Source organism: Desmodus rotundus, chromosome 1 (assembly GCF_022682495.2).
Source record: "Desmodus rotundus isolate HL8 chromosome 1, HLdesRot8A.1, whole genome shotgun sequence".
Lineage (NCBI taxonomy): Eukaryota > Metazoa > Chordata > Mammalia > Chiroptera > Phyllostomidae > Desmodus > Desmodus rotundus.
This window is the reverse complement of record NC_071387.1, coordinates 3,170,346-3,193,950: the sequence shown is the minus strand read 5'-3', so window position 1 is coordinate 3,193,950 and position 23,605 is coordinate 3,170,346. Positions and strand designations below refer to the sequence as shown.

Genomic DNA, 23,605 nt, shown 5'->3' with positions numbered 1-23,605 from the left:
AAGAAGGCCCGGGCCGCGTGGCAGGCGATGACGTCAGCGGCAGGCAGGGAATAGCTGGGGCGGGCCCGATGCACAGGCTGCTGAGATGAGGCAGAAAGAGCTTCTGAGGTCTTTCCAAGTCCTCCCATTTCCACATAGTCCTGAAGAAACTTAGCTGCGATTAAAAGTAAAACTTTAACCAGTAAAACTTTAAAAGTAAAACTTTAACTCCTGTTTTGTGGGGGGACCAAAAACCCTGGAATTTTATTTACAAAAAATTGCGTATTTATTCTTACATGTTCAAACTTAAGTCACCTTCCAAGTACTCTCCATCTGATGCACTACACCTATTGAGATGTTTTTCCCACTGCCCAAAGCAGCCTTTTAGTGCTTCTGCCAGTTTTTGTTTCACCTCTCTCACATCAGCAAAATGTTTCCCTTTGAGGACCTTTTTCATCTGGGAAACAAAAAAAGTTCGGGAGGGTGGGGCACGGGGGTCATGCCAGTTTTGGTCAAAAACAGCTGAACACTCAGTGCGGAGGTGTGGGTAGGTATGCTGGTAAATCACTCGTGAAACGGGCAAACACATCGAGTCTTCAAAAAATTTGAAGCCGAATGCAACCTCTCACAACAACGCCCGCTGGGAATATACTGATACAGTGTGGGTGCCTAGAACACCTAGGGGGGGGGAAGCTTGTACCACAAGGGGCTTAATGTAACTTGTCCAAGGGGAGTTATGTGGTCCAGCCAGGAGCCACACCTGTGCTCCACAATTCCACTTGCCTGCCTCTCGCTGCAGCACCTGACTTCCCATGGGAGCTGCCATGCAGCTTTGATTGAAAAGTGCACAACCTCCCCGGCTGGTGTGGCTCAGGGGATTGAGCACCGGCCTGCCAGCCAAAGGGTGGCCAGTTGGATTCCCAGGCAGGGCACATGGCTGGGTTGCCAGCCAGGGCCCCAGTAGGGGGTGCGTGAGAGGCAACCGCACACTGATGTTTCTCTCCCTCTCTTTCTCCCTGCTTCCCCTCTGTGTAAATAAATAAAAAGAAAAGCGCACAACCTGTGTTTCTGTGAAAGTCTGGAAGTGAAGCAGGCTGGAGAAATCATAAGCACACACTACACACACACCACATGCCATCGCCCAGGGGCCCCTTCAGGCCTTGGAAGAGCAGCTGGAAGTCTGCCAGCGGCTCTGGAGACGGTGGCATCGGCGCTGCCCGCTGCTGGTTGCTGGGCAAGACTGTGAAGCACAGGTTCATTCTTGGTGCTGCTTGCTCTGTGATGAACTCCTTACTCTGAGCCTTGCGGATGGGTATCTGAGCATTGAATAACGATAACAATGGGTAAGTAAACCCACGAAAGGTTACAACTAGAAGGCAGACTAGAGATCCTTGAGGCTTGTGGCTCCAGAAACCCGGCCCCGTTCACCTGGGACGTGTGAAAAAGTGCAGATCCCCAAAGCTGCATATGGACTGTGTGTGTCAGGCAACGTTACCACGCCACCTTAGAAACCCACGGGCGTGACAATGGCACTGGGGTTGTGTATGAGCCTCTCCTTGTTCTCGGCAGATACCTGCTGAAGCGTTTTGGGGCAAATACGATACTGTCCACAGATATTTTCAAAATGATTCTGCGACACACAGAATCTCACGGACAAATACTAAGGACTGGTGAAGCTGGGTAAAATCCATGTGGGTTTTCACTGTACTCTTCTTTCAACTTTTCTGTAGCTTTGAGCGCTTTTCAAATAAACTCCACAGGGAGGGGGGAGATATTTTAGAACGCAGATTCCCAGATCCTGTTTCCAGACATTCTGACTCTGGATCTGTGCTTTTCAGCTTCCCTCCGCTCTGCCACACAAAGTTGGGCACCTCCACCTCATTTAGCTCTAGAGTTGCCTCCCTGCCTGTTTCAAAGGGGGGAAAACTGAGGATCCAAGGGGGTGACTAATTTAAGACCAGCCAGTGGATTGGAGGGAACGTCAGGTCTATAGTGAGGATTCCGCCCAGGCTGGTGTGGTTCAGTGGGTTGAGTGGCAGCCTGCGAACCAAAGGGTAGCTGGTTCGATTCTCAGTCGGGGCACATGCCTGGGTTGCGGGCCAGGTCCCAAGTGGGGGGGAGTATGAGAGGCAACCACATATTGATGTTTCTCTCCCTCTTTCTCTATCCCTTCACCTGTCTAAGAATCTTAATTAAAAGTAAATAAATAAAAAATAAAGTTGAGGATTGCAGGTCCATTGTGAAACATTTAGCGCTCTGTGCCCTGTGAGTCCTGCCAGGACAAATGGGTAGGGGCGGAGAGTGGAGTGGGGGTGGCTTCTGGGACCGTACTTTTGACCTGGAAGTCTAAACGGCCTTCTAGAACCCCGCGACTTTTTAACACAAATGATGACTCTCAGGCTTTCTCACATCTATTTAAGAGAACTGAACACGTCCACTTCAGCGGCCGCCAACAGTTTCCTAAAACAAAAGTCCATCTAGAACCGTTGGCGTCCTGTCGCCATGGAGACAGACCGTTCCATTTTCCTCAAGGGGTGGTCTTGGTTTTCTCTCCTTTCCCCATCCGCAGCAAGGTGCCCAGAAGATGCTCGGAGCGACCAGAGGGACTTATATGGACCAATAGGGTTCTTTCAAACAAGGGTGCGCCGGAGGTTGGCGTACCCCGTTCCGGAGCGAGCCCGACGTCCTGTGCCCACCCCGGGGTCCAAGTAGTGGGGTCCAAGTAGTGGGCTCTTCGGAGCTCCCAGCGGGTCCCCCAGCAGGGAAGCGCGCTGCATCCAGACCCCGGGTCGACTCCCCGCGACCTCCAAGATGCCAGAGGTCAAGGGCTCCCGCCAGGACCTCTTGCCATGGAAGAAGAAGCAGCCAGTGCGCCGCACCGTCAGCCAGATCTGCCCACCCCCACGACGGCCCCTGACCGTGGCAGACATCCGGCCGGGCATGGAGAACGAGAGGCTGGGGGTCGTGCGCGATTCCATGTTTCAGAACCCGCTTATTGTCAAGGTGAGCCGCCCACACGTCGCCACCCTTTCGCGCTCGCCCCTCACTGAGCACCCACGTGGCCCGGGGCGTCCACGCATCCAGCCCTAGCACCACGACTGGGTCCCAGCGCCGCCCTGGCCGCTCCAGCTCCTGTCCAGAGAGACCTGGACCCCCATGCGGTCACGGGCAGGTGGCATCCTCTCTGAACCTCAGCTTCCTCATCCGCCAAGTGGGATGATAACAACACTCTTTAGAGGGAGTGATTGGGAAGATTGGTTGGGGCGGTGGGACGGCACCCGGCACCAAGTGAGCCCGCAGTGTTGGCCGCCGCTGTTTTCGGGAGCCTGACGGCGCGCCCACAGGGTGACAGGCCACGCGCACCCGGACCACGTCCTCACCCACCCCTGCCAGCCCACCGGGGGCTCGGGCCTTCTCCCCTCCCCTGCACGCTGGGCCGCGACCGAGCAGCGAGCGTGCGCTCTCCTGGAAGCACCACTTCCCATCTTAGTTTCCACTCGATCAAGCCCGGACCCAGGGGCGCCACACGAAGGACAAGGCGCGAATCCGGGCCTTGGGAGGCCCGGCAGGCGCGAGTGAGGGTTTCCAGCTGGATTGCGTCCGCGTTTGTTGCACGTTCCCTCGTTTAACCGTGTTTCCCGGCTGGGGGTCAGCCAGCACCCATCATTCCCTGGGCCCGGGGAAAAGCCGAAAGTCTAACGGAGGCTTGGCTGTCGGGGAGCGTGTCACGCCGCAATTTTGTCTTGCGCCACTGGAGGGCAGTGTGCTGTTAAAAATGCGGGCGGTTCCCGTTGGTCTTGCAGGACGCAGGTGGCAACCTGGACTCAGTCGGCAGGCACGGAGTTGGAGCCTAGAGGGTTTTGTTGGCGGTTTGGTTTTGGGGGTACAGGGAACCTGGGTTTTCTTAATATCGTGCTAGAATTCGCTGAGTGAGTTGGTTCCTGTGAAAATATGGACTCTCTCCTCTTGCCTTCCCCAAACCACGCCCCTGGGCCTGCTGCTGGGGAAGGGAGCGCCTCTCACACGTGCTCACATTCTTCTCCGCCCCCCTCCCCCGGGGGAAACAAGGTCCTTCACTTGTTTCCAGGTGAGAAGAGCCACCCTCCGCGGACAGATGGGACAGACAGATGGGATTCACCATTCTGGATCCCGGGCAGAGCCAAGTCCCCCCCTCTGATCAGCTGCTTTAGCATCAGGCCGCTGCTTTCACTGAGGCAGTCGCGAATGGGCACCTTCTTTCCCGAATGGAAACGAGGCCATTTCGGAGTCACTGTTCACCGTGGTGAATGAACGGTGTGCGGTGCCCACCCCAAGTTATACGTATATGCTCACATACAACACATGTGTGCGCGCACACACTAGACATTTGCATACCTTTACATATGTGTGCACATGTATATGCATATAAGGCCTGTCCCCCAAAAGTCCAGCCCTTGTCAATGTAATGGGAACAGTTTGCGTGACATCGACGTGACCTGGAGCCGAGGAGAGTGGACTGGAACGCACATGCGTGAACAGTGACGACTTCACTGTGCTGGTCAGTGGGGGCGGTAGACACCGTCGAGTGAGCGTGTGTGCTGTGTGGCCATCACATTCAGAATGACTGAGCGAGGAGAACTCCAAACCTGCATCCAGTTTTGTGTTAGGGTTGAACGTTCCTCCATGGGAACCGCTCGGGGGACGCAGGAGGCTTTCGGGGACGATGCGTTGAGTGCAGCGCAAATACAAGTGTGGCCCAGACCCTTCGGAGACGGTCGAGAACCCGTTGGAAGTGACCCACGTTCCGGGAGGCCCACAACCAGCAGGACACCTGAGGATGCTGAGCGTGTGCGGGCTGCAGCCGACGAAGATGGGTGGCTGACCGCACGAGAGCTGGAAGCGGATCTGGGATCCAAAAACCGCTGTGTGTGAGATTGTGACGCAGGATCTTGGCGTGAAACGTGTCGTGGCAAAATTCATTCCGCGGCTTCTGCTACCAGAGCAGAAGGAACATCGTGCTGCAGTTGCTGATGATTTGATTCAAACCTCTACCAATGAGCCGGATTTCCTCCAGAGGGTCGTAACTGAAGTGGACGGAAGCATCACTGTCCTGTGTACAGTGTTTCTTGTGTCTTCTTCAATAAATGTGTCTACTTCTTCTAGTGCATGGCTGGATATTTTCTGGACAGACTTTGTACATGTGTCTATGTCCCCTATACACAGATAAAATTTCTGGGTTTTAAGTAAAGTAAAATATGTAAGTAAAATTGCCATTTTCTCCTCTTGCTTCCCCTGCTCCATTTCAAGGACAACATTTGGCCTCTGGATGGCACTAGCTGAACAGCTTCCAGGACAAATTCAATCCCTGCTGTGTGAGCCTGAAGTGAGGTTTGGAAAACGTGTGGCTCTGTGACTGATGCCGAGGGGTTTGTCCTCAGGGCATGAGACGCACGCACAGCCCGGTGCGGGTGTCTGAGTGGCCCCCGGCTCGTCCCCGTCGTCCGGGCAGCCAGGGGCCAGAGGGCCTTTCCTTCTCCCTCCCCCCACCAGTTCTTGCTGGGCCTTCGCACTTCCTGTAGCAGCTGCAATTGTGCCCGCCTCTCCATAGTCCCCGCTGCCACGGGACTTCCTGCCAGAGCCTGACCGGAGTAAAAGCCGCAGGGACATTGAGAGGGAGGAGGACCCTTGACTGTCACATTTCCCAGACCCCTGTTTCCGAACGGGCACCCTGAGGCCACCTGCAGCAGCCTCCTGCAGCGAGCTCTTGGCTCAAGGTTCCGGCAGAACAAAACCTGGTGAGAAGCTACGTTCCCTGGCCCCTAGCTCGGCATTATTTTTACCATTCTGAGCAGCTTCCTATATTTAAAAAAACATTTTTTTTAATTGTAAAGAAACCTGGGGCTTCTCAGTTTTCAAGAAAAGGAGAAGAGCCCTGGCAGTTAGCTGAGTTGGTTAGAGCGTTGTCCAGATTCGCCAAGGTTGAGGGTTTGATCCCCGGTCAGGGCACACACAAAATCAACCAATGATGCATACATAAATGGAACAACAAATCAGTTTCTCTCTCTCTCTCAGCTCTATCTCTCTCAAATCAATAAGTAAAAATCTTTAAAAAGGAGATTGAAAGTATTCAAGATTGTGGAAGCTTTTTAAAAAATCTTCAAAAAAATTAATTTGAGAAAGTGAGGGAGAGACATCCATTTGTCCTTCCACTTATTTACGCACTCGCTGGTTGCTTCTGCATGTGCCCTGACCGGGGATCGAGTGCGCAACCCTGCGGTATCCGGACGGAGCTCTAACCAACTGAGCCACTTGGCCAGGGCTAAAACATCTTTAAAAAATAATAGGTTGCTTAAACTGTTTGTGGCTTGGCTTGTGGGTGTCTTCATTGTGCCACGTCAGTTCTGAGTATGTCTTGGTTTGGGCTAAGTCTGAACCCGAAGGTCACATTTCTGTTGGAAGAATAAGACCCCTTGGAAGTAGTCCTTCATTCCACCACGTTGGGGGCTGCTGCTCGGGCTGTTCCCTCCAGCGAACGGGATCAGGATTTTTTTCCCCCTTTAAAACGCAGGCACGCCGCCCGAACAAACCCAGCACCGCTATTTCCCAGCCTCGGAGTTTACCGGGACAAATACACATCAGTTATTCAAGAACAGGTCTGCAAGATGCCACAGTAACCAAGGGAAAAGTGAAAAACTCAGACACCCAAGCTGGTATGTTATCAGCAAACAAATATCTGCCTCATTTAAAACCAAGCCAACCAGTTATTAGTGAGACTGATGGAATCAAGTAGGTGTTTATGCCGTCACAAAGAGATGTAAATATGTTCCGTTAGAAAGAGCTTCTACGCGATTGTATAAAGTGATGGGCTGTTAGCCAGTTTTTCTTCAAACGTGACTCTCTGGGAAGAATAAAATTAAATAGAAAAAGAAGCAAGCTTCCCCTGCTGGATGCTCATTTCCCTGGGATGCTGTGACTCAACATAGGACCCCATGACGACGGGCTTCCAGGCTCCCTCACACAGCCTGTCAGGGCGCACCCCCCCTGCCAGCGGGGCTCGGCTGGCGCCCCGTCAGCACAATTACGAGAAGAGGCCCCACTGACAGCCTGGAGTCCGCTGTCGCCTGAGAGGCAGGCAGGCGTGTGCCGGGGTGGGATTTATGGAATCGAGGCCCCTCAGAAAGCACAAACGATCGTGGCACCCGACTTTGTTATAATTTATTAATGATTTTGTTTTACTGTGGGGCTTGTGTCGCAAATCAGAAGTGCATGCATTTGGAAAATAGAGCCATATTATCACATCGCGGAGGGAGGGTTGCAGACTCCTAGTCCAATTCCTTTTCCGAGGAGAGTAAGGCCCAGAGGGGTGGGCTCTCATCCAAGGTGCCACTCAGAACTGGTCAGAAGTGGGATGAGATTCACGTCTCCCGACTTCCAGCCCCGGGCTTTCGGCCACCGTGAATGCACGCAGCCCAGAGGGAGCACGTGTCTACGGCAGGCAGTCAACCTTGCTGACCAACGAGTATGATTCCTGGATCACCTCGCTCAGCATTCCTTCCTAAGTGGGCTCTCCTAATTTCTCGGGACTTGTTGACAGCGAAGAAATATCTATCGAGTGTTTACTAAGTGCCCCGCACCGACCTAAGCTTTCTTGAGGGTACAGAAACAAGTTCAGAACTCAGCCTTTCCCCACAGGAGTTAACTATTTAGCTGGGGGTGTGTGTGTGGAGTATTTACATGTCATGCTGCGTGCATGTATACTGCACATGTATGTTGCTAAACACAGCACGACCCTAAAGAAAGCTCTCAGGAAAGTTGTCTGATTTTTGTGCGCATACATGGAGCACCCCCTGCAAGTTTCAGACGAGCTACATGACCCAGAAGGGCTGAGATCTCGGGGAGGACACCCCGAGTAGGACTTGGAGGCTTTGCAAGGACACAGGTCTGGAGCTGGACCTTGAAGGGTGAAGCGGGAGAGTCAGGTGAGTGCGGGACTGAAGAAAGCACGGCCCTCTGGGCCACGCAGTTGCCTGTCTCTGGATCCCGCGTGCTCATCGGTTTCCACCCAAGTCTAGTTGGGTTGATGAGACTCTGCTGCTGGAGTGGTTATCACCTGCACGGGGAAACACTTCCTTAGGGCCCGTGGGTTCCACCTGCGTGCGCTGCCAAATTAGGGACCACACCATGCCCACTAACAGCTTAACGTGTCTTGTGGACACCAATGCTGGGGGACATCGATGCTGCTTTAAAAGTACAGTGAAAGGGAACTCAATTCACTGTGTCCTATAGAAAACGGACGCAGAAGACCACCGAGTCATTGGCTGTTACTTGGGTTGACTCGTTTTGAGGTGTTCGTTCTGCGTTTGCACGAAAACCGTGGTGAATGTGTCACTGGCAGGGAGGACTGTGACCAAGCACAGGCCTCTCTGGACCTTCAGACCAGGTGAGTCCATTCGTGCAGGACAGTGTGTGGGTGGGCACCTGCTACAGCCCTGGCCACTGGCTCCGTGAATCCTCAGCCCCAACTGCTGGCCTGGGGCTCCTGCTCCTGGACCCTCCGGCTGGTTGGGCAAAAACGAGCAAAGGCACAGAAGGTCACAACTGTACCACGATCTGGTTGGTTTTAGTGTGTATTGCAAATGTGGGTGCTTCTTGCCAGACCTCTGTATTATAGGGGGGAAAGCGAGCTTTCGATGATCCTTGGTAACAATTCGACTTTCTGGACTCCTCTCTCTAGCTCCTAAATCATGTAAGGACCGTTTGAATATGTCCAGGCTGGAGCTGTTGATTTCATACAACCACAAAAAATATAGCAATGAGCCCCTGGCTGGTGTGGTTCAGTGGACTGAGTGCCGGCCTGTGAACCGAAAGGTCGCCAGTTCAATTCCCAGTCAGGGCACATGCCCGGGTTGCAGGCCAGGTCCCCAGTGGGGAAGGCACAAGAGGCGCGTCAATGTTTCTTCTCCCTCTCTTTCTCCCTCCCCTCCCTTCTCTCTAAAGATAAATAAAATCTTTAAAAAACTAATATATAGCAATGAGTCGGTTGTCCAGGCACACACAAAACTGCAGCTACCTGCCCAGAGAAAGGCCAGCATAGCGGTATAGCTGGCAGGCTTTGGAGCTGGCGGGTCTCAGCCTTGTTGGGCCGCTGGTGAGGCTACTTACTTCAGAGCCTCCCTTCCCGCTCTGTAAAATGGGCCAATAGCAGCTGGCTCCTGGCCACGGAGAACTGTGAGGAGCCAGTGAGACAGCCCAGGGGTGCGGCCCAGCAGGGCCAGGAGGGCTCTTCATTGTGGGCGGCGTTGTCATTTCCCATGGCCAGAGCCCCGTCACCCCTTTCCCACCATGGACTCCGAGTAAATGTTACCAGTCTGAACCTGTAAAATAGGTTCACAGTGAGACACACCCACCCGGGTGCTTACTTTTCTCCCCTCTGTGTTCCCGTTGAAGAACACAGTCACCCATCCCAGCTCACAGTTCCTGCGACGGTGTGGCCTGGAGCAGAGGGGTGCGCCTGGCTTTGGGGGGAATGGCCTGCTCTCTGGCTCTCCTGAGGGTTCTTGCCTCCTTCTGAAGGACGGGAGGGCAGCTGACTTCAGGCACTAACGCTTGGAGGAGATTAGGATGGAATTATCAGAGATAAAAGTAGCATAGATTATGCTAGAATTAGACCAGTGGTTTTTAGTTGAGGGGGTAATTTTGCTCCCCAGGGGGCATGTGGCCAAGTCTGGAGATAGTTGTCACAACTCAGGACGGGGTGCCCTGGCATCCGGTGGGTAGAAGCCAGGGATGCCTGTCAATGTCGTACAATGCCCAGGCTCCCCCGCCCCCCCCGCCCCCCTCCCCGCCACCAAACAGGGAATCATCTGACCCCGAGTGTCAATAGTGCTGAGTCGAGAAACCCAGAACCAGAAAACCCAAACATGAGGAGAATTCACTTAGTTCACCCTGCTCCAGGGGTGCTGAAAACCTCATACAAAGATTATAGAGATGGAATGGTTCCGTTTTAATTGCTTCTATGTCGCCCCCCTCCATACATTTTACTGCTGATTTAAACCTACTCCCCACCCCCTGCCTTTCTGAATCCATTCCTTCCCCTCAGCTGTGGCTTCCATAAGTCTCCTGGCTTTGGTCTGGGGCTTCTCTGTCCCCAGCCTCACACACCTTAGAGTTTAAAAAGGTAGAAAGCACCTCCCGCAATCCATAGGGTGTGGCTCAGTAATTCATCAGATAAGCCGATCAGCATTGGGCTGGCACATTGAGTAACCTGACCACCTCACAAGCTTTGTGTCCCTGGTCCACCACCACCTTCCAAGGGTTGAGTCTGGTTTCATTTTGTTTTCCTCAGCACGACTCCATCGACATTGAAAAGGGAACGGATTTGGTGCAGCAGAAATTAAACTCGCAGTGGGCTGGTGCTCCACCGCAGCCCTGACCCCGTGGCACTGAGCACAGCATTTCAGGGAAGCGAGTGAGCGTCCTTCCTAAAGAAAACAGCTGTGTCTTTCCACCCAGTAATGTCGAGGCACAATCATTTCAAGGCACTGGGGTCGAGAAACTGCCCGCCGTGGGGCAGCGAGCAGAAAGGGCGATGCGGTGGCCCGCAGAGGGGAGCGGGGCTGCCTAGGGCATCGTAGGAAACCCAGGAGGGGCCCCAAAGAGGTGTTTCCGACCTTTTGTAGAAGCCAAACAGCACTCACTTGGGAGACTGGTGAACCCAGAAGTCAACGAGACAGACTTCTTTGTGTAGCTCAGAATCCTTTATGTTTGTCCAGAAGAGAGTGGAGACCCAGAAGCGCTTTGATTTCAAGGCCGGGCATCAGTGGAAGGCTGCCCGCTCGCTGCCATTCGTAACCAATAGCATAGCGTCCAAGTGTCGTGGAGGCGTCAGAGAAAGAGCCCCAGGTACTGTGGCCTCCCGCGGAGATGGGGCACCCGACCCCACGGGGAGAGGAGGGCTCACGGCCGCGACATTGCACTGGAGAGACTTAGGACGTTTGCTGGCAGCTCTGGTGGTCGGTTTTGCTGAGCCAGAGTGTGTTTGGCCACATAGCCGCGTTAAAGTGCCATCTTAATGTTCCCATTGCACAGAATTGCATCCACATTTCCCGCTGTCTCCCAAAACACTGTTAAGGACAGAGAAGTTGGCTATTTATGTACATATGTCTTTATCTTTGGTACACGTCGTGGACGGCTGGTGAGCCCATCGTCAGTGAACACGTATTAACTGGATACTTAAAATGCACAAGATACTGGTGGGAACACAAGAGGTTTAGGAATTTGTTTCTGAGGCGTTTATGGGCTGGTCCAGGGAGAACCAGACTTTGCGCATTAAACCCAATAATAAAAGAGATTGCAGGTGGAAGCAGAGGGGATGAGAGGCAAGTGCCATGTTTAGTATGAGTGAAGGCGGGAGCGGGGCTGGGGCAGCTGTGCTGGGCTGTAGGGTGGGCTGATCCCAGAGGGTGGACAGGTGAGGGAGGGACACCCAGAGAGGGGCTGGCCTGGGCAAAGGCACAGCGTTGGACGTGGGCGAGGGGTTTCCAGCAGGAACGGACAATGCTAGGGTTCTGCGAGCACCATGAGGGAGGTAGCCAGGGATGCATTTGCTCACTTACTGCTGGGATTCACAGGCACTTCTGAGCACCTGCTGTGTACCAGGCACCAAGAATACAGGGGGTCAACGTAGATGTAGGCCCCCAAGGCAAAGGAGGGACCTGGGACTTTGGAGGTTGCAGGGACGCTTCAGGGAAGGCAAGTGTGAAGAGGCTGGTCAGGGAGTGAGGCCACCCCTGGTGGGGCACCCGGTGCCCCTGAGAGAGACCTGCAGGGGCTGGAGCAAGGGGACTAAGCAAGGCTGAGAACAAAAGGCTGAGTGACCCCAGACATCAAGAGCAGGCGTACAGGACCAGCGCCTCCCTCCCTTCACTGATGGGGACAGTGGCCGACAGGGACACATGCCTGACGGCAGGACGCTGCAGTGCGGTGACCTCTGCCGGGCGGGATGTGTCAGACGCATTCCGGTTTCCTGCCCGGCAGCAAGATCAAGTGCCAGTTGGTGGGACGCATGAGACGGTTTAGGGTTAGTGGCTGTGATTTCTTTGCTTTTTGCAAGTAAAACAAGCCCCCGATCTGTCACACTGCGAATTTTCACCAAGCCCTTTGTGTGGGAACCTGCTGGCATGCTTCCCAGGGGTCCCTCGGGCCCTGTGCGGGGATTCGAGTTGCCTCCCAAGCCTCTGAGAGCTGTCACCGAAGCCCTGCTCTCTCTGCAGCCACCCAGGGAGCATAAATTCGGAGGGTTAAGCAAGTCTTTCAAAAACTCCCTTTCCAAAAGCAGAGAGTGTGCCTGGCGTTTCAGGAGGCTCCGTCTTTTCTCAGGCAGCAGCTTGCGCTCTTGAGGTGGACCCTCCCAGGACCACCTGCACGGTGTTCCCCGGACTGACCTCTGGGAGTGGGAGGAGGGGGCTGGGCTGGACTCTGAGCTTCCAGGGAGCTCCTGGCTGAGCACCCCTGTCCCTGTGCCAGCGGACAGCGGCAGCCCTCCACGGAGCCCTTGTGTGCCAGGCACTATACTGGCCCTTCTTCGTCACCAGGCCCCTTAAGTCTCTGCAACAGTCCTAGGAGACTGCCATTCCCATTTTACAGATGGGGAAGCTGAGGCTTATTAGAAGTTACCCAAGTGGCCCACAGTCAGCTGGCTAATGCATGAGGAGCCAGGCTTCTAGCCAGTTCTCCAGATCCCGAGGTCACAACCACTGCTCATGAGCTCAGAAAGACTCAGTCACATGCTCAAAAAGTCACACGGGTTGGATGGCGGAGTGCGGGGCCTACATGCACCCACAGGTTGCTGTGGTCCTAACATGTTGTGCCCGTCACCCTGGAGACTCCTTGGTCCTGATGGGAGAGAAGGATCCAGGTCAGCTCCATCCCTCTAAAGGCCCCACTGCACCAGTGGTGCACCCTTTGCTCCCACAGAGGCTGCTGTCCAGCCAGGCGCATAGGCTGCTGCATGCTCACATGCCTGGGTGTTGGCTGCACAAGGCTGAGACGACAGGGCCAGGGCTGTGGGCCAGGCATCCCAGAGCGCTGCAGGAATGGGGGGATGGCCTGTGGTCCGGAGGGGTCAGGAAAAGCCCCAGCGGAGTTGCTGGGAGGCCGAGCAGGACTCAGCTAGGTGGAGAGGAGAGGAAAGGTCATTTTAGATGCAGAACCGGCCAGACGAGGCGAGACACCAGGTGCTGTGAGCTTGGGTGTGTTGGGAGGACAAGTCCAGAGGGAGCCTGACGGGAAGAAGGCATCACGTTGGGGCGGCTTATGGAGCCTGCACATAAGTTTTAAGAAAAGCCAAAACCTAAAGAGAGAGGGAACATGGATACTTGCTTTCCCACGGCCGCCTGGTGCTGAGGTTATTCGAAACCTGCTTGTCCACTGGCCCGCAGTCAGGGTGGCTGGGGGGGAACTGCCATGGGGGCTGTCCAGAATGGCCTCGCCCCTTCAAAGGGAAGGGGCCCCCCCTCCTCTCCACCGGCCTAATCAGTGAGAGCAAATTGTTATCAGATTAGCGCCGGCAAAGAAAAGCACAGTCCGCACCCTCACATTAGTTAGCATTTAGATGGGCTGGGACTGGGCCCACACAGCGGGCTTCAAAGCCGCAGCGGTGGCTGCGGGGATTAACTCCTTTAACCAACAGGCCGGGCTGGCCTCACTCATTACCCGGCCTTGTCAGCGTGGGTGTGGGATGCGATTGAAGATTATGCCATTTAGGCCTCGGCCTGTTTTCCACCAAAGGCAGGACTGTTGAATTGCATGTAGCCCTGTCAATACTCCGCGGCCTGAGGTTCTAATTCTGCTTCATTTAAACTTCATCAACTTTTCCAATCAAGTGGAAGGATTCGAAATAGGCTCTGGGAGCCGAAAGGCCTGCTTCCCTTTGTCAGATAATTTATTCTGTTTTCTCCTTTCCTCCCCCTTGCTCTCTCTCTCCAGCCTCGCTCCTGAGCCACTCCCCCCCACCGGAGCCCCCTCCTCATCCCAGTGCTGAAAATGAGATTACAGTATTTAAATGACTATGATAATCAACCTGGGGACCGGGAGCTGAGATTGAGGTTAATTTTTCCTAGCAGAACAAAGGAGCGGCATGCCCTTGGGGACGCAAAGGTGCAGTCTGGGTTCCGCGCTCGTGTTTTTCTCCCCCTGAAATTGCAGTTTTAGGAGCCTTTGCTTGTTACTAACTAGGCACCGGTGTGATTCTTAACGGCGGCGGCCCCTAAGAGGGCAGAAATGTAATTTTGCACTGAATCAGCCAACGGCCTTCAATCAACAATTTTAATAGGAAAAAAAAGCCACTTGTATGATAGGAGTACAGATCTAATGAAAGGGGATCATTTACCTTATTTATTTTTAAACACACTAGGAGTCATTTCCCACTGCGTCTGGACGAGTAATTACAGACATGCGTGGCCCCCACACTTCCGAATGAAGGGCCCTGTCACGGAGCCGGCCTCCTCCCTGGCAGCTTTGCCGCCGTAGAAGTTGAGATTTTGTCATGTTCTGGCTAATTGGAAACAGGGTCATTATACCATCGAACACCAACATGAAAGTGACTTGTTCGACTGGTACCTGTAGCCCGCGCAGGCTCCTACCCGCTGGCCCCCCAGCCCCGCTTCGAAAACAGAGGGAATCAAAATATGTCGGTTTCTTTGTCTCCCTCACTATCTTGTCAGAGCTGTTTTACACGCCGCCACCCAAGGTTGTCTTTTATTTGTGTCGGGAGAAAGGATTTGACAAGTTCAGCGTACAACGTTCATTTGGCAAGGCAAATTTTTCATACAGATTTTGAGCAGGGAATGAAACTATCCTTCAACAGAATGAGCAACGTCATTTTTGGACAGACTTATTATGAGAGAGGGGGTCGCAGGACTTCATTTCCTCCCACGATCCTGCAAAATCTAAGCATTTTTTTTTTAAAGTAGGATTTGGTTTCCACCTGTAACCTGAGTTGTGGGGAATGAGAAACACCCAGGAGGTCTTCCAGCAGGAATGCCTGATATTCTACTCCCTTCCCTCCCTGCAACCCCCCCCAGTTATTAATAGGCTGGAATAAATTGTTCCTCTTCTATATTGTAATGACTTTGTTTCCGACCCTTTAAACTGTGGGAGAGTCTCTGACAGTTATCTGCATTTGCAACGCAAAATATTTAATAACCGGCGTCTGAAGGAGCAGCAAAACCCACAAGCGACCTTATTTGTGAAGAGTGAAGTCCCCCCACACCCCACGTCCCTTCCCATCACTGTTTACCTAAAAAAGAAGACTCTGTCGCCCTCTGCGCTACCAAACTCATTTGGGGTGTTGGTTTATGGTGACATTTTTCTTCTTAAAGCAAATATCGACTCACCATGGGGAAATTAAAACTCCATTAGGCATCGCTACACTGTACAGCAGGCCACATTACAACCGTCAAGCTACTATTAATTGGCTTCTTCCTCAGGAATAACGCGGGGAGGGCAGAGGGAAAGTGGAAAGCAAAGATGGATTTAAACCCTGATTTCTTCAGATGACACTGTCTACCTCAGCCTAGGTGATCATTACAGGGTGAGTCAGCCAAACGTAAAGAAGAAGCTGCCTGTTACAACAGGGAATGTATCGATACACAAAGCCCGCGGGGAGTCACTTCCAGGCTGAGGACAGTGCATCTGGAGGCACGTGGGCCAGCCTCGCCCCGAGCTGGGCAACTCAGAGCTGGCTCCTCCCTGGGTACAAGGCATTTTCTTCCCTGAGATGAGAGAAGGTGCCCCATTCGGCCTGCTCACTGCACCCTTCCACCATGAATGCTCTGCCTTCCTGCCCACTGTCACCTCTGCCCCCAGCTCTGCCCCTGGTGCCCACCTGAGCCCCAAGCCCTGCCCCAGGACCACTGTGGTCATTCTCAGGCCTAGTGACTTTGCTCTCTGCTTTCCCTGGCGAGGACTGCAGAAACAACTGACCGTAACCTGGGTCGCCAGAGATGGAGGTGTCGGCAGGGCTGGCTTCTTCTGAGGCTGTGAGGGAGGGTCTGTTACAGGCCTGTCTCTTTGGCTACAAGACAGTTGTCTCTGTATTCATGTGGCTCTCTCCCTATGTATGTGTCTATGTCCAAGTGTCCCCTTTTTATGAGGATATCTATCGTACTGGATTAGGGGTCCACTCTATTATGATCTCATCCTAACAAATCACCATTACCATATGGCCAAATCAGCTCACATTCTGAGGTCCTTGGGGTTAGACTTCAACATGTGACTGCTTGGGGCGTGGGTCCTAGTCTCTGGTCCACGAGTTGAGGTGAGGATAACAAGGCAATCACCAGAGCAGCATCCGGCGCATTGAACTTGAGGCCACTGTCTGATGGGGACTGTGGATACGGCAAGCACTTAGAGCTCTGTGGTGTCCTCTCCAGTGTGGTGTGGCCACCCATGGGTCAGCAGTCACACACAGCCCTGTGTTCTCTATGGGACTCTTGTCTTGTCATTGGTATTGAACCCTAACCCTTAACCAACTAGCTTCACTAACCATCATAAGGTACTTCTGAGGGCAGACCTTAAGTCATACGTCATACTTTCTTTTTCTGTCCCACACAGTTATTTATCCATCCTCCATCCATCCCTCCAACCACCCCTCCAGCCAGCCATCCATCCTTCCTTCCATCCATCCATCCTTCCATCCTTCCATCCATCCATCCTTCTATCCATCCATCCTTCCATCCATCCATCCTTCCATCCTTCCATCTATCCATCATTCCTTCCATCCTTCCATCCATCCATCCATCCATCCATCCATCCATCCATCCTTCCATCCATCCATCCTTCCTTCTATCCATCCATCCATCATCTGTTGTTTTAGTGAACAAATACTTCAGTATTGACTGAATCTCTGTTACTTGTGCCAGGCACTGTCTAGGCATTGGAGAGATGCTGGTGAGCAAAATTTCATGTGATCTCTGTTCTTGTGAACCTTACAGTCTACTTGGGCAGATAAACATTAATCAAAGAGTCACATAAATGGAAGATGCCAATGTAATAAAAGTGAAGGAGAAGTTCTTGGTGCATCTAACAGGGAGAGATTTCACACAACTGGGGGAATCAGGGACAATTTCTTGGAGAAAGTGAAAACTGAGCTGAGATTGGAATTCCCGAGGAAAGGAAGGGGGTTGGGGCCTGTGGAGGAGAAGTTCAAGGGCGTTGCTGGCACCTAGAAGAGCATGTGCAGAGAGCCCAGGAAGGGACAGAATGTGGTGATTCGAGGCACTGAGGGGGCCTAGAGGGGCTGGATGTGGTGCAGGAGAGAAGGGTAGGGGTCAGAGGGCCGGGTCTGCTGGGGCAGGGCCACGCCAGGTCTTGTGAGAAGCCAGTTAAGGAGTTTGATCTTTAGCCCAAGAGTCATGGGAGCCAACAAGGGCCTTTGGGCAGAGGCTGGGACTGGAGGTGGAGGGACATGGTCACATTGGGGTTGCAAAGGCCCAGAGTGGAGGGTAGATGGAGGGTCCTGGGGTAGCCATGGGTGGTCCTTTAGGGGATTATGAAGTGACGCAAGCGAGAGACGAGCATCAGTGAGGGTGGAGACGAGAACTGGAGGGCTGTTTAGAAGGCAGACCCATCAGGACTGGTGGTGTGGGGATGCATGTGTATATGGGGGTGAGGGAGAAGGGGGTGGGGAGGGTCTGGGTGAAGGTCATGGGTTAGCTTTTGGATAGTTCTTGTGGCTTTTGGTAAGTGTCCGGAGGTTGGTAAGCAGCAGTGTCCCTGCCAGCAGGCGCTCTGCCCTCCATTGCCTTCCACCTGCTCACAGCACCCCTGAAGGTCCCCACATGTTCTTTAAGGCTGACGCTGAGGAGTTTCTCCCCTCGGAAGGGCATCTTCACCTCTCAGGGCTCTCTGTGGGCCTCCACCCCGTCCCACTGCGTTGGAACCATCCCTCCCTGGTCTCAAGCTGCCGCGAGCCGCAAGAGTCTCGAGGGTGAGAGTTGTGTCTCCTTACTTCTCCAGTTCAGGTTCTTAGCCAGTGCTCAGCACAGATGGGCCGGCACTCTGGAATGCTTCTCGAATAAATGGGTACGTTGGTGGTTTGAAGTTCCTTTGTGAACAGCTGTGGGAGAGCTGTGAAGAAGACTTACATGCATGGTTGGCCCCATTTTATCCTCAGCAGAAGCCCGGCATATTTTTTTTAAATTAATTTTGAGAGAGGAAGAGAGAAATATCGGTTTGTTGGCCACCTATTTATGCGTTCGCTGGTTGATTCTTCTATGCACGCTGACCAAGGACTGAACGCACAGCCTTAGTGTATTGGGATGATGCTCTAACCAACTGAGCCCCCCGGCCAGGGCCTGGCTCTTTAATGACCCTCTGTCACCTACTGGACAAAGTCTAGATTCTTTGGTTTATCAAAATGTTCATGATCTCCCTCCCTAACTCATCAGTTACTCTCTACCTTTCTGCTCTGATAACATCAACCACGTGTCTCTTCCCACCTGCACCACATCCTCTCATGCCGCACAGTGTGACTGTCACCTGCCTGTGGGCAGACGGTTCCCCGGCCTGAGAGGTGGCTTCTCTGCACCCCCTCCCTCCTGTTCGCACATGGCCATTCCTCCCCCACGGTTCCAGTCTCAGCCAAGTGCCCTCCCTCGGCAGCTGTCCCTGACCCTGTGCCCTCTCTGAGAGGGTTTCTTGTCCCCTTTGCCCCCACAATGTCCCATGTGTTGGCATGTGGGCAGGGACCCAGTGCCTACCCTTCACTCTTTGCATTCACCCTTCATCCCCAGTGCCTCCCATGCTCGGCATGAAGTAGGTGCTCAACTAGTGTTTGCGAACCAGAGAGGAAACAAACGGTTTAATGAGTTCCCGGGGGGGCGGTTTCCTAGCAGGCAGTCACCTCGGCATTTCTAGGAATGTCCAGATTTATTTTCCAGTTCAAACTGAAGACGCTTTCATTTCAAGGTTTAAAGACGGGGTGTTCTCCATGAAGCTGTGTGCCCAGGTGGATGAAACTCACGAACCTGCCGTCTGGCCCCACGGAGAAGCCACCTATCTCTGCGGACAACACATGTCACCGAAAAACAAATTTGTACGTGCCTGAGAGCACCACAGAGGAAGCTGCCGGGGCTGGGGCTGTTCTGGTCAGCCTTCTGATTTGAGCCTTTAACAAGGAAGTCCAAGTGGGGACTTGAGCAGGGCGACCCCATCAAGCCTGTGGGAGAAGGAGGCACACGGCCGGTCCCAAACGGGAAAGAGCTTTTCTGTGAGAGAACACTGAACCGTTTGATCGAGGCCAATAAAGCGCTTGAATCGCACTTGAATGTTCAGAGAAAGAACATTGTTCCAAGACACTTAACGTGGACTGGGGTGCGTCTCCTTTCTTCTGTTGCCTTCTGAGGTGGCGCTGTGGGCTGTGATGATTTGTGTTGTGCTTATAAGCCGGCAGGGTAATCCTGGCAACAGCAGGAGGGGAGGCAACCGCAGCAGACTCCAACCCTGCTAATTAAAACAATCCTTCCTCTGCCCGCGAAGGCTAATGAGACAGAAAGGGAGCGGGCTAATGAAAATGTCACTGCAACATTGCCTACTTATTTTATTTACTTACTTAATGCTGCAACTTCCATTTTGGGGTTCTGAGGGAGAGAGAGATTTTTCAAAAATTCTCCGGAAGACCCTTTCTTAATTCATCACCGCGTCATGCAGCACAGCGCGGCCCGGGCCTGTCTTCAGTCACCTGAAATTTCACCTCCACTTGTCAATAATGACAGTGTTCCAGGAAGAGGGGCCGGCTGGTGTTCGCTTTGAACGAAATAAAAATGGAAGGAAAGTCTGAAAACACTCTCCAGAGTGCTTCCCCCCAAACCCGAGAGCCCAGCTTGCTGATGAAAGCCTTTGCCCCTGGGGCCGGTGGCAGTGGCCGAGGGGCGTTTGGTGAGACGAGATCACTGCGCTCACACAACCCTGGCGTCAGCATTCGGTTCCGCCACGATGGCAGGAATTCGGTCAACGCGGCATTCAGTGGAGCCCAGTGTGACCCGGCCCTTCAGTATCGGGAGGGCGCACCAGGGCCCCCGCCTTCAGTCCAACCCCTTAAATGCTTGTCGACTTCAGCTAATGGCTTCACCGGCAGCACTGCCCACTAGGCTAGTGAAAGGAAGAAAGACAGGGTTCGGCCCGGTGGGGGTCTGGCCAGGCGGGCTTTTCCATGCCCGCACGCCTGCGTACAACAGGCAGACTCTGGGGCTCGGCTCCCCACCCACCCGCAGTGGACGCTCATTCCCAGGAGAGGAGAGTCTGGCTGTGGAGCTGGTAGGTGCGTTCGTCCTGTGGCCACTACAACAAACCAGCACAAACGACCTGCTGGGCTGGAAACAGCAGACGTGTGTGGGCTCTGGGGGCCAGAGACTGGAGCCAGGACGCTGCCCAGGGAATGCCTGAAAGTCCTTCCTCACACCTTCCAGCTTCTGGCGGCTCCAGTGTTCCTTGGCTTGTGACAGAATCGCTCCAGTCTCTGTCTCCGTGGTCACATGGTCTCCTGCTCTGCGTCTGTGATCCGTTCCTTCCTACAGGGACACACTGATCTTCGGGTTTAGGGCCCAGGTGGATAATCCGTGATGACTCCAACTCAAGACCCTTTAACTTAATTACATCCTCAAAGGCCATTTTCCAAATGACATCGCATCCGTTAGGTTCTGGGGACATACATTTTTGAGGGGGCCACCGTCCAACTACCAAAAAGCCGGGTCTGATGAAGTTGCGTTGGTCAGTTGGCTCCAGCCAACTAGACGAGCGTTTCCCGCTCTTGCTTCAGAAAAGGGTTTGTGCCCCAGCCTCCTTTTCCACGGCGTGACGATAGATGCTGAGTGGCATTTATAAAGGGGACGCAGCTCTTCAAAGACGTTGGCCATGGCCATTTCACCATTCTACGTTTTGAGTCGGAGGTTTAATGCCACAGCAATTACAAGCGGTAAAGGCAAAGACTTCCAGCAATGGGGGAAAGTGCGCATGGCCAGCAATGATCCGTGGCTGGAGGCGGGAGCGGAAAACAAAATTCTGCCTCTGGTTTGGTTACAGTTTCACAAAAATTATTTCTGTCCATGAGCGGAGCCTGGGAGGGAACTCTGAAAAATGAAAACTGGCAACAATTATCCATAGGGGGTGGATATTCTAGGTGATTTCCTCCATCCCTGCTTTAAAATTCCTTTTATGAGGATAATCAATATCACCATCATCATCACATCATTTTCCTTATCATTACCACCACCACCGTCACCTTCAGCAGTGCCATCAGCGTCACTGTCACTATTACCATCACCGTCACCGTCAGCAGCGCCATCACTGTCAACTTTCAGCGAGGAGTCTCACTACCAGCAGCGGCAGCAGCAACAGTAACAACAGCTCACAGTCTCTGAGCGCTTTGCACGGCGAGGCGCCACTTTAAACACGCGTTCTCACCATCGAGTCGTCACACCGCTGCCACCACCGGCACTGGCACTACTGTTACCCCCATTTCACAGATGAGGACGCCGGGGTTCACGATGTGCGGAAACTCGCCTGAAGTCAGCCTGCTGACCAATGGTGGAGCCGAGACCCAAACCCCAGTGGGGCCCGTGCCAGCGCCAGTGCCTAGACTCAGACCAGCAACTGGCAGCGAGGGTTGGCGTCTAGATCATACCTGAGCGTTTACAATGTACCTTAGCGTTCAGCATCTCGTGAGGCTGTCATCACTACTGTCACTTGGGAGTCAAGGAGCTTGAGGCTCAGAGAGGTGAAGGGACCAACATCCCACGAACGCTACGTGGTGGCATGGCTCCTGGACCTCGGTCTGGAACCCTGCAGGCTGCGTGGGATTCCCTGCTTCCCCAGCACATACCTCCCTCTACGGCACTTTCCTTTCCGATCCACCTGTGTGTGTTCCCAGAATAGCTGTTGAGCGGCAGTCCCGCCTCCTTGATTTGCAGCTCGCAAAGGTCACCGTCTGCGTCACTGTCACCCTTCTCTCCTTCCCCTTACTGCCCCCACGACCCCTCTGCATCTTAAACACCCAATAGCAGGGCTGGCAGGGCCTCCCCCTCCCCCCTGCCTTTGTTTTCAAGGGGGAGAGCTGAGACTCTCCCCGCATACCCCTGCCATTTGCATACGTGTCTTTGGGAGTAGGGGGAAGGACGGGCCAGGTACTCTCAGGGATGCACTCATTATTTACACAGACAAGGAGATATTTCAGTAGAACTGCACTCGACTCTGAGTGACAAGGTATCTTTCTGCGGTGCAAGGTTCAGGGAGATTGCAGGGAGGTTGACAGCTTTCTAATGTACGGTCGCGGTTCCACTGAAGTGCGGCATGTTTTTATTGTGGAAGTACAAGGTGGCCCGTTCATTAGCTGTGATTCACACTGAGTTTACATGCTCGGGAACACAAAGACAGAAGGAACAGCGTGTTTCTTTGGGGGGGGCCACAGGCTCCCGCTCCCCCCCACCCCGCCGCCACACACAAGGAAACGTCGAACACCGAGTGTTCTGAATTGGAGTGGACATGTTTTGCTTGAAATGACAGCCTCCTTTGGAATCACGGGAAAAGGGGGATGGTCGCCTTCACCATCCTCCCCAGGGGAGCCAGCAAGTGCTCAGGCTCCTGGGCGCAGGGAGGCCGAGTGCACAGTGAGATCGGGGAGACAGACCGCCCAGGCATCTGACCCCCAAGCCTGCTTCGGTGGCGTGCCGTGGGTCTCCTGCACCTGGACTCCTGCTTCTCCAAGTGCAGCGGGTGGACATGGCACCCGCGCCCCTGGGCACTTGCTGGAAACTCAGAATCACAGTGCCCACCCTTGACCTCCCACCTTGGAATCTTTACCGAGGTCCCAGGTATCTGTGTGCTCATTCCAGGTTGAGAAGGGACAGCCTAGAGTCCCCCCCATGCTGCACCCAGGCTAGGTGACACTTGGCAGAGGCTGTCATTTATTTATTCAGCACACATTTGTTTGGCATTTACTATGTGCCAGGAGCCAACTAAGGTACAAGGCATACAGGGAATGCGACAGGAAGAGCCCCTGCTGTCCCCTGGGGAGCTCGTAGGCTGGCAGGGAAACCGGCGGTGGAACAATGAGTCAGGTGGGATAGCTCTCTGGAAGCTTCCTCACCTGGACAGAACAGCACCTGCATCTCAGTGGGACTGTAAGTGGCAAAACTCACCTACATGAGAAAGCATACACCCTGTAATCATTAGTACGGCGTCGGTTTGCCCAAGTTCACAAACTGGTAGGCAAAATCCATGAAACAGACAACTGACCCTTTCCAGTGTACAGTTCAGGGGCATCCAGCACGCTCCCAGTGCCGTGCCGCCACCTCTCTGGTTCTGAGACATTTGCCGGCCCAGGAGAACACCTTGCACCTGCAGAAGGACCCCTCTCCATTCCCCTCTGCCCGTCTCCTGCTCTGCTTTCTGTCTCTATGGGCTTGACTGTTCTGGACACTTGGTGGAAAAGGGATGACAGAATACGCGCTCTGTGGTGTCGGGCTTCTCTGGCTTGATGTCGTGTTTTAGTCACTGATGGTCGTTCGTGCTCATTTGAAGAAATCCCGCCATTTAAAGTTGGTCTGTGTCTGTCTTAAGGGAACCAGACCATCTTGGGGAGCTCCGGGCG

The 23,605-nt window shown here is 53.6% G+C and overlaps 1 protein-coding gene across 1 annotated transcript in view; it reads left to right on the top strand.

The window, feature by feature from the left end:
• Window positions 1-2,261: 2,261 nt before the first annotated feature.
• Window positions 2,262-23,605, top strand: part of CFAP77 (cilia and flagella associated protein 77) — a 102,382-nt gene continuing 81,038 nt past the window's right edge. The window contains exon 1 of the mRNA XM_024562007.3: window positions 2,262-2,982. Coding sequence (XP_024417775.2) covers window positions 2,791-2,982 — 192 coding nt within the window. The 5' untranslated portion in view covers window positions 2,262-2,790. The remainder of the gene's footprint in view (window positions 2,983-23,605) is intronic.